At 41.3% G+C, this 11,456-nt stretch overlaps 1 protein-coding gene across 2 annotated transcripts in view; it reads right to left on the reverse strand.

Annotated features, from left to right (window-relative positions):
• Positions 1-11,456, reverse strand: part of LOC107688322 (teashirt homolog 1-like) — a 39,515-nt gene that overhangs the window by 26,108 nt on the left and 1,951 nt on the right. The window contains exon 2 of one of the 2 annotated variants that reach the window (XM_016485950.1): positions 10,550-11,069. In XM_016485950.1, coding sequence (XP_016341436.1) covers positions 10,550-10,589 — 40 coding nt within the window. In that variant the 5' untranslated portion in view covers positions 10,590-11,069. Of the gene's footprint in view, positions 1-10,549; positions 11,293-11,456 lie in introns of those variants that run through there. The other variant, XM_016485949.1, reaches the window with a different exon arrangement.

Genomic DNA, 11,456 nt, shown 5'->3' on the forward strand with positions numbered 1-11,456 from the left:
AGATGCGCGTTAAATATCGCATGCGATTAATCGTGCAGCCCTAAAAGGTACAGAAGCAAAAACAGGAAATCAACATTTTTAGTAGTATGAACAATTCTTCAGTGCATGTAACATAAATAAAATACGTCTGTAATTGTTGATCAAAAAAACAATAACTAAAACAATTTTCTCAGCTGACACTACCTTTACGTACATATGTTTATGTTGCCTTTAATTCTCTGGATCTGAGACAAAGTGGAAAATGGTCGTGGAAAACTAAATTACAATTTTTTGGTCCAAGAAAACATGAAAAGCAAAGTTTAGGGGGGAAATGCTTAAAAAGCAAAAAAAAAAAAACACCTTATATATGCCCCCTTTAAAAAAAGTGTTTATTTTACTCCCAGACAAAACTAGGCCTAATAGGAGCTGCTGCAGTTTTCCAGACCATGCACTTTGAGCAGCAGCTAGATATCTCCCCCCCGTGTGCAGTATTGACGGACAATACTTGAAACAGAGGTATATTTACATGAAAGAAACGACACCTCAGTATTTATGACACGTCCTCGCTGAGGCTCGTCACACAGTGGCTGCTCTGACGGCTGTAAGTAGGGCTGGATTGCGCTGCCATAACCAATTTAACATGGAGACGGTGCGCTGGTGAAGAAGAGCTACACACACACACATGCAAAAACACACCGACACGTCAACTCTACATTTCAGCAGAACACTGAAACCGCTTGTCTCCTATTGTCGGTCCACAAAAAAAAAAAAAATTCCCTGGCACATTCCCTATGTTTTTACCAAATATGATTGACACATTGTAATGTTTTGGTTTATAACCAGTTTAGGCCTGAGATACTGAATTTCTGACCTGACATGTCAAGACTTTCTATCTGTACTAAGTTCTAGAACCTCTATTGTTGATTTAATTCTTCCCTAGATAGTTTGTCTTGCTTTTATAAAGCCCAGATCTGTTAATGGAAGAGTAAATGTTTGCGTTCCTCGTTTTGAGTCACCTGACTTTTCTTCTTCACAGCACATCTGTTCATCTCAAGTTCCCAAGCTCACAGACTTCAGGGGCCGAGCAGAACAAGTCAATGATCAATGATGCGTTCCTCGGTTAAAGTTCCACCAACCGTACGGCTTTCAGTCAGCTGGACAAGGTTAATAGTTGATCCTCATATGTGTCGTAGCCTTGGCGTGTGTATGCGTGCACACGCTGAAGTTTAACTGGGAAGCATATGGCTTTTTAAAGAAAGCGGTGGCCAGTAGAGAAGAGGGCAAAAACATGAAGGGGAGGAGAGGTGGGGTGGGGGCAGATTTGAAGAGGACACCTCCCGCTGGTTTCTCAGGCTAAGGCATAGTGCTATGATTGACACTGTCTGGGTGAGTCCGTCTCCAAACAAGCTTTAGGCCTCTCAGAACATGTGGCATTTGGCATTTGAATGTGATTGTGTCCAAATCACTATAAATACCTATAAAGTTGAGGCTGGGAGACTAGTCACGACATGTTCACCCGTCTATTAACAGATATGAGGAGGATTCGAATACAGTTCATGTCCCTCAGGGCTTCTGTGCGTGAATGAAATGAAAACCAGACGTTATTTTAGTTGCATTAGTTATTTTAAAACTGATATTAACTCTGCATGTGTTTATCAAAGATCTTGAAATATAAAAGCCAGAGATTCATATTTTAGAAGATGATTCTGAGACATATATAAATCAAAGATTGGAAAGCATATACAGTGATGATATATAGTGAGAAAGGGAACCGTCCTGCCGGTTGTCCCTCTACAAAAGAAACTGTACCGTTTTGCTATATACTTTCGCCAGATGCCTTATCAGCACCATAAAACTGGGGACAAAAAAAGGAAAAAAAATATTACTCATTACTTTCCGGTGTCCTATCAGTTAAATAAAACAATTCTCCATCCAGGGGAAAAAAAAAAATACAGCCAGGATCTACCAGCTATTGTCTGTGTGTGCAGGCAGGCTTTTATCAATGATGCTAATAAAAGTGACCCTCAGCAGGAGATGGGGGTTACACGTAGCTCTTTACCTAGCTTTAGGGGCGATGGACTGCAAATGCGGTCTTAAACAGTGCACGAAAAAAGAGCAATGAAAGTGTCAGGATACAAACACAGAAAATCGAGGCATTTTGTGCGACCATTCGAAGACGGCTTGTAAAAAAGAGGAGCCGGGTCTTTATGAGAGCGATCCGGAGCAGTGCATTATTCAAGTCTGCTTTATTGTCAATTCTTCCACATGTACAGCACATACACACAGAGAATTGAAATTGCGTTACTCTCAGACCCTTGGTGCATACAGATAACACTAACAGTAGAACATAAATACAGATATACAGATTAAGTATAAAATACAACTATACAAATATACAAATAAGGTAAAATGTAAAAAAATATATAAAAAAATATATATAAAGCAGCACATGGCAGATAGAGTGCAAACCAGTGAAGTAAACAACAGTGCAGATATAATGATTTGAGCTTATGGAGCTCAATGAGAGTGTCAACACAAGCTGGAGGCTTATCTTTATCCACTCATTGTGTGTCCAGTGGCTTAGTGCTCATAGAGGAGTATCGTAACGCCTCTGATCAAGAATGGAGGAAAAGGGATCTCCGTTCTTACATCGCCACATCAGGGGAACCCAGGGATTAGGTTCTCTTTTTAGTTCCTGTAGGGCAAAGGTCGCACTCGAGCAAACACGAATCCCACTCTCAAGCATAAAGAACATAATCCACCACTACGTAAGGGTGAGAGGATGGTTTCAGACTTGGGAGTAGACTTGTGCCGGTATTCGGTAATGCGATATATCACGGTAATGAATATGCACGATATTGTTAGTTTGTTGTACTCGCCTCGACCTATACGCAAGCTCTGTTTTCACAGGTGACATGATAACCTAGTTACCTCACGGCTTTTACTCACCTCAATATCTTTTCAAAGTCATATGAATTACTTTCTTCTGTGAAACACAAAAGCTGAAGTTTTGAAGACTGTGCTGGTCAAACTTTTCTATTTAATTACAATAAATTATGACTGAAGCTTACACGTTTCAAAATACATATGCACACACTAATATAATGTCAGGATTGATAAGATTTTTTTAAAGTCTCTTATTTGCAGTAAAACAGTAGTATTACTAAATATTATTACAATTTAAAATAACTATTTTCTGTTTTCATATATTTTAAAATGTGATTTATTCCTGTGATGGCAAAACTGAATTTTCAGCAGCCATTAATCCAGTCTTCAGTGTCACACCATAAATGATTTACTATCACTTCTGATCAATTTAGTGCATCTTTGCTGAATACAAGTATTAATTTCCTAAAAAAAAATTCAAATTTTTGAATGGTATTATATCAATTATAAGCTTGAAAGCTTCAGTTCTTGTTAACTGTATGGAGACCATTTTCTCGTTTCAGGATCTACAGAAGAAGTTTAGAACAACCCAAGGAGAGTAAATGATGACAGAATCTTCATTTTTGGGTGAACTAGCCCTTTAAAGGGTTACTCCACCCCAAAATGAAAATTGTCATTAATCACTTACCCCCATGAAATACATCGTCAGAATAGTCCATCTGCCATCAGTGGTTCAACCGTAATGTTATGAAGTGACGAGAACACTTTTTGTATGCGAAGAAAACAAAAATAACGACTTTATTCAACAATTCGTCTCCTCTGTGTCTCTCCGCATCACTGTAGCGCCATTTTGGAGAACATCCGTTGAACACAAACTGCATACGCTATTCTGTGTCAACCGCAACACAAGGATACATTTTCTATGTGTATTTACGCTTTGATTTGAACAAAAACAGCGCATTCGTGTGGCGCGGCTGACACAGAAGAGCGTACACGGCTTGCGTTCAGTAGATATTCTCCAAAATGGTGCTACGGTGATGCGGAGAGAGACAGAGGAGACTAATTGTTCAATAAAGTCGTTATTTTTGTTTTCTTCGCGTACAAAAAGTATTCTCGTCGCTTCATAACATTACGGTTGAACCACTGATGGCAGATGGACTATTCTGATGATGTCTTTCATACTTTTCTGGACCTTGACAGTGTAATTTACTAGGCAGTCAATGGGACAGTCACAACCTCCCGGTTTTCATCCAAAATATCTTAAATTGTGTTCCGAAGACGAACTAAGCTTTTACGGGTTTGGAACGACATGGGGGCAAGTGATTAATGACAAAAATTTCATTTTGGGGTGGAGTATCCCTTTAACAACCAATAAATCCCAAAATTCAGATCTCGCACCACCTCAATTGTTGCAGACCCATCAAGACACCTACAAAGTTCTTGACGACGGCTTTAAAGTTGAGTATTAAATAACCGCAAGCATGAAAATAAATTTTGCAAAGGTTCAGCGCTCCTTCACACAGACATTACCCAGAAGCCCCCTATCTTGTCAGCCATAACTCTCGGTAACCAGGAGCACCTTCTACAGCAAAGGGCCATTCATTTAGCTGAAACGGACCACGACACCTCACTAATACTCTTGCCTTTTACAAGCCCCTCTCACACACACATACTCAAACCCTATCTGCATTCATCCAGGGCCGGTCTGAAATGGGGCTGTATTTCAACCCCCACAGAGGTGTTGTACATGTTTGTGTGTGTGTGGGTGCATGTGGGGCCTAAGAAGGGCCTGTCTCTGTAATGGTCACAGGTAATCGAAGGCCCAACAGGGCCACTAAGACTGTGCACTAAGATTGTTCTAGACCTCGGGGCCTCGGAGGAAACATATATCCACCTGGCAACAGTGTGTGCGCTCACGTGTGCGGGCAGATCTAATCAAGGGCTAATAACAACACAGAAGTCGTCGTTGGCCCTCGTAAATCAATGTGCAAAATAATTGCTAATACACTGGTTATCGATTAGCGTTGGGGCCACTCATTTTCGGAGGCTATGGCTACGAACTAACAAAGTGACAAGGGTAAAGCGTTATTTCTCTGCTGCGCAGACAGCTGGGCTGCGCAGAGGACTGAGGCAGGCAGTAATTCTTAACTGACACCTGTCAGGATAATGACTGCAGTCCCAGCTGCTGCGGGAGAATTTCTCCCCATTCCTGTTCATCTGTCAGCTCTAATACCTTTCTGAGCACCACTCCTTTCTTCTATCACTCGCTCCCTTCTTTTTTATTTTTTCACTTCTTCCTTTTTTTTTTCCTTACTTTCTGCATTTTTGAACATCACTGCTTTCTCACAAAACCCTCAGTTTCGCAGTCTTGTTCCCGAGGCCCTTTCTTGGAGTTAAATGCGTCATTTTCTGATATAAAAATGACATACCAGTTTCACATGCGGAGCAAATAAGTCATCATAACACTGGGTCTCATTCACCAAGTGTGCATAAAATCTGCATTTAAACATTTTGGTTCACCAGTTAACTTTTGGACAAAAACATTTTTCAAATGTACAAAATATCTAGGTGTTATTGGCAGAAAATTTCTGTGAGAAGTTCTCCTGTGTGTACAACTTTAAAATAATCCATTAAAATGGAATTATTAAAATGCAATTATTAGTGAATGAAACTCAGTACTTTGTTTGTTTGAGCATCCCGAATATCCCAAACAAACGTTGGGAGGCTGGACTCGTTTTTTTCTGACCAATGACAGAAGGGGAAGTGTTTTAAAAACTTGTTTGAAAACAGTCAATATTTTTGCAATTTTGTTTACTTTACCTTATGACCTTAAACAAAACAACGTACTTTTGTTTACGAAAATAAGGCAAAGGGATCTGCAGACAAACCTACAAAGTGTGCCTTCTCTCTTTCATCTGTCTTTAGCTGGTCTTTTGTGTTCAGACAGGCAGGATATTTTGAGTTGAGAATACAGTGGTTGATGGGAGGAGGAACAGTGAGTCCCAGGACGTGACTTCCCCAAGTTTGAGAGGGCTTCATGGGTGTTTACTTAACATCATCAAAGAGCTTCCTTTCGTTTGATGCTCATCTGTCAAAATGAATGTTGCTAAATATGAATGTATGACCGCAAGGCTTGATCCGTTCTTGATAAAATGATGTCAACCACTGAAATATCACAATAACTAAGCTATCTATAAAAAATACACAACTAATCAGATAATGTCACAAACAGCATCATCCTGTTCGCAACGCCACACACTCCTCAGATCCTACAACACAAACATCAAAGCTCAATCTCCTGCTGGCCCGTTGTAAACATCAGCACAGATCTGTTGGCCGAGCCGTTTGTGTTTTATCTGATGAGGATGTATAAGGCACATTATGAGGAAAACGGCATACTGGGATGAGAAACCTCCACCGAGCCTCTAACAACACCCCATCCTTCCTGTGAGCCAGGGACAAAAAACAAGGGAAAGCAGCAACAGATGAGTGCAGGGCAGGACAGAGAGAAGGCAGACGTGGGCTCCCCTGGGTACACGTTGACCTCCGTGTACTCCTCTAGCTTGGAGACTCCCGTTGCTGGGTCATGACTCGAGCTTTTCTCTCTTTTGTCTTTCTTCCCCCTCCCTCTCATCTTATTGACTCACTGTGGACTAAATTAGCTGAGAAATGAAACATGGAGGATCAAAACAGACAGGACGAGAAGAGAGAGAGAGAGAGAGAGAGAGAGAGAGAGAGAGAGAGAGAGAGAGAACACAGGAGAACACAGCTGGCCCTTTTGATAGTTTTGAGTTCCCATAATGCTACAGTACCTCTAATCCAAACCTCCTCTGGTGACACGCTAGCTTTTTGTGGTCCTCTGTGTGCTCGTTTTTCAGTATCTATCAGCAGACGCACTAGCTTTTTTCACGCACAAACACACGTCTGGAAGTATTCTTAATTTTAGACTTTACAAAAACTTGCGGAAACCAGATAACTCCCAAATGTGACTAAACTCATTAAAACCGCAGAGCACTGTTTACCGCAGACTGTGTACCGTCACACTTGGCTCATGCAAAGTCTCAACATATTTTCATTTTGATCCACTCTTCCCATAAAACCTGTCATCGATCTTCATTAATCAAACTCAACCTCCACGATCTCGGACAAGGGGAACGGCAAGCTCAGGACTCAGAATAACTGGACACACTTTGATTTCCTATAGGCCACTGGCTTGATCCCCAAATGCAAATTAAACTATTAGTTGTAAGTGGTGGGTCCCAACATGAATATTGACTAAATGGGTCAATGTCACCTGTTAATGACATGAGAGCAGATGAGTCTACCCTCCAGCGAAGCCAACCCAAGGTGAGCCCAGATGTCATGCTGCATTCGCACATCTTTCGGATAGATTTTTTTTTTTGCTAGCATGAAAACAGGCATTAAAGAAAACGAAACAGATAGAACATGACATCTAAATTTACCCCTAGAGATTTATTTCTATAACTTGTGCCGTACACACAAAACAAATGATGGCCGTCAACTCCTATCTCTTAATACAAATACATCCCAAATTGAGAAATGATCATTCAGAATATTTCACATTTCTCACCTGATATGAGAATGAATATGGAGAGGCACCACGCTTTTTTAACAGACTAGAACAAAACCTCCACATCGTTAATAGAATATAAGAAATCTGTGTAAAAGAATAAAAGGAATTAACCACATACTCTTGCTACAAAAACATATAAATCACACTTGAGCTGTAACAGCCCTGCACATGAAATAATCTGTAAATTCAGCTCTCAAAGCTGACTGATTTGTATGTAACACTGCACTGAAAGACTTAAGCAAAGCGAGCTGCTCAACAGCACTCAAATTCTGACAGTATTTTCAGATTTCGAGAGCGTGGTGGTGCGATTATTGTCAGCAGGAGCACAGTGTGTTGGTACACTCAGAGCTCGAACGGCAGTGCAACCAATGACACGGAACAGTGGTACGTCCATCAGCACCGAGACAGAATGATGGCGTGTTTGCTGAGCGCCGGGCTTGATTGGCTAACGCAGGGGCCGTTCTGATTGGTTGCCTCGAATGCTTTCTGGGCCCAGCAGTGCGGTTAAGAGCCTGGATTACTGAGGTCATTAGGCAGCATTGCCACGGTGACGTGATTAGTCAGGTAGCAAAGTCCATTTGTCACCTGCACCAGAAAATTGAGTTAATTCAGCACTACAGGCTAAAGGGACTGTATAATATCAACTTGATTACATCAAGGCAGCTGCAGACCTGACACTTCGCTGAATTTGTCAGCTTTAATCGTTAGAGCCTGTCACAAATCCATCAGGAGCTCAGATAATTAGGGTTCCTCCCTAATGAAGCCAGCAGAGGAACCTTTACCTTTATGTCGGATAATTAAGAAGCCTCTGGTGCCGAGGACAGAATGCGTTTTAATGACTCCCTGTGCTGGTTCCTCCCTCCTCACGTTTTATTTTCTTTTTCTTTCGAGTGTGTTTGTGTGTGGCTGTTTTTTTTGTGTGTGAATATTTTCACAAATGTGAATAGAATTCAATTAAGTAAACGTAAAAAGAGAATTATCTAAGAGGTAAAATCATAAAAAGTGAAACTGAAGGAAAAGCAATAACAGAAAAAAATATCGCAAACCACCTCATGGCAGTGTTTATGCCCTGGCTAACCAGAGGACAGAGGCCCGTGGAAAGGACGCAAACTGAGCATGTCTCTATCTGCGTGGGAGGTTGTGAAAACACAAAACCAAATGAAACCTGGAGCAGCGGAGAGATGCTGCATTCATCGCCGAGTCCTCCCCTGGCTCGTCTCCTCTCTGCTAGAGCTCAAACTCACAGACACAGTCTGTGCTCTACGTGGGAGGCCCGTGTCTATTTCAGAGAAAAGCAAGCAAATAAATACAAATGACTGCAGCAGCCCAACACAGAGAGGGCCACTCCGATCTGCACCAAAACGACCTGAGCCCACAGCCAACACATGTAAATCACTCAGAGCAAACAATGGCAATGATAGCAACCAAATCGAGGCAAAGTCATCCGTTAAAAGAGGTGGAGCATAACGGAAGAGTGGAGCATTGGAACGGAGGTAGAAAGTGCTTTTAGCGCAGAGCACAACATTTAAAAAAATACTAAAGGCAGCTTGAATGATTTGGAAGAAGTTTTAGTAAAAACAAATCACCTTGTCAAGTTAAGCAGTTTTTCTTTTTATTCCCTCAATCAATAATTCCTAACATTTTTATTTTGATGGAGAGGGGAAAGTGTCAGGCTATGGGAAAAACGGAAACAATGTGCCTGCCAACTTTTGAATGACCATTAAAGCAAATGATGAACATGCCTGTCAGAATAGAGAAAATTAAATCAATATTCAGCTGAGGTGGAGGGGGCTGATGGCTTGTTTTTGTGGAGGAGCTGCCAGGTCAGATTACCAGGCGCCATCTCACCTCTGTGAGCTTTCGAACTCCCCATGTCAGTCTCGCCATACAGCCACGGAGACTAAATAATCCCTTCAAAACACCATTTCCCTCCGCTGAACAGAAAGGTAAATGTAAAATAAAGGAATAATAAATGTTATTTAGTGCAAAGGAATGAAACCTCATTTATGTATCGCGCTTGTTAGTCGACCTCAGTTACAGCAGCATGTCTGGTATGTCGGCTGTTCCCTCATCAGACAAATATCAGGGCCTAATTCTGCAGATCTGTAACTCTGCTGATGCTTGAAGTTGAAAGAGAGCCTTCATTCGGGAGAGAATGGACCTGTTAGTCACAGAGATTAAATGAGAAAAAAAAAACGAAGGAACAAAAAAAAGAAAGCCAAAAGGACTAAGTAGAACTCCCTTAGTAGAATACAACAAAACATTTTTTAAATATATGGCTATTTTATGTTTAATCACCCCAAAAGAAATCCAACAGTGTTCATCGCAAATCAGAGGTTCACTCTCTTGCTCTTCATGGAAGATGAATTAAAAACTGAAACCTGCTCTCTCTTGTAACATCAAAGAGCACAGGTACATTTCGCATGAATAAATTGAGTTGAGAGGAAAACAGATCTTAGTACAGAGGCCTTGCTCAGTGACATCTATCAGGGAAGAGATGTTCTCTCTGCTACATTTTGTGCTCTCGACACGCCCCAGCAATCCCTTATCTCTCCCTCTCTTTGAATGACGAAAAAAAGGAGTGTATAACCCTGCCGAAAACTTCTTTCCTTTCTCTATTTTCCCGCACGACGGGGGCAAAAGTTGTCCTTTGAGAGGCTGCGGCCGCACTGCGCATGCGTGTTTCCATAGTGAATGATTTACTGATGTTTATCAGGAATTAATAGATCAAAGGCGGCCACATGACAGACGATCAATCAAGCATCAAATCAAGGACGGCAATCCGCATCTAAATAGACGAACTGGAGCACTTTGAAACTACATTTTCACTCGACTATATAGGCCACGGTGGAAGTTTTAATTTGGCACAACTTCAAAAAAAAGTTACTCTACGCGTTCTTTTTTTTACGAGCAAATCGAATGCATTCTGAGGGAAATTACATTTGTTTTAACATTCTTTGAAAGTTAATATTAATATTTAGATTAAGCATTTCAAACAACACAATAATTAAGTGCAAGTAATTGTATGTGTTTTGTTTTTTCCTCCCTATGCAATATTATTAGTAAACAAACCGTGCATGCACCGCTTACCTGAAGATCGCCTCGGCGCTTGCTGCTTTCTCCGCGGCATGCTGTCGTCCGACCCTCCACTTGACTTCTCATACAGAATCAAAATGCCAGTGACGGAGAAAAATAATTAATTACAAAAAATGTAATAAAGCATGTATTAACGCGCTCCTCTTCTCTTCAGTCTGTTTTTTTATTCCTCCTCTTTAAAGTCACTTTGAGCCGATGCAAAGTCTAAGAGGGGTCAATAGGTCTTGAGAGGTTGTAGATGTTTTTACAGACTAAAAACGTCTGTAAATTAAAAAAAAAAAAAAAAGTAGGTGTATCTGGCCGACACGTTTAATAATTATAAGTCATGATTGCCAAGAGCTCAGATATATCTCCCCGTCCATGTCTAACGGTGCAGAAACACACAGGGGGGGGAAAACCCCGCTTCCTTAGGTTCTCCTTAGATTACGGCAATAGTTTGTAGCAAAACGGAAGAAACTTCCAGTTATGGAGAGCCCGTCCAACAGTATTTCCGTCCTCTCGTTCGGTGAAAAGCCTAAAAACGGGACAAAACCAAGGGAAGAGACAGGCAGACAGGAGACAGTTAATGTCAGTCACAAATGGGGCTCGAGCTCAGTGCGCATTTTCAACGGACTAAATTCCCCACGCGCGTAGTGGAGTCTGTGCTCGTGCTCCTCCCGAGATTCACCAAACACACTGTCCGTCCACGCTCAGGGAAACATGTGGACAGTTGATTCGGGCTAGCGTAATGCGTTTACTACAGAGCGATATATAAACAAAACACACACACACACACACACACTCGCAACGAACGTGAACTAATTACTCTTTAAAAAAAAATTCCAGGGAGCGAAACGGCGTTCTTCGTCTCGCGGCTCTTCGCTGAAATATGTATCTCGCGTTCAGGATGCGTGAGCGGTTC

This window comes from Sinocyclocheilus anshuiensis, unplaced genomic scaffold (genome assembly GCF_001515605.1).
Source record: "Sinocyclocheilus anshuiensis isolate Anshui unplaced genomic scaffold, SAMN03320099.WGS_v1.1 scaffold209, whole genome shotgun sequence".
NCBI classification, from domain to species: domain Eukaryota; kingdom Metazoa; phylum Chordata; class Actinopteri; order Cypriniformes; family Cyprinidae; genus Sinocyclocheilus; species Sinocyclocheilus anshuiensis.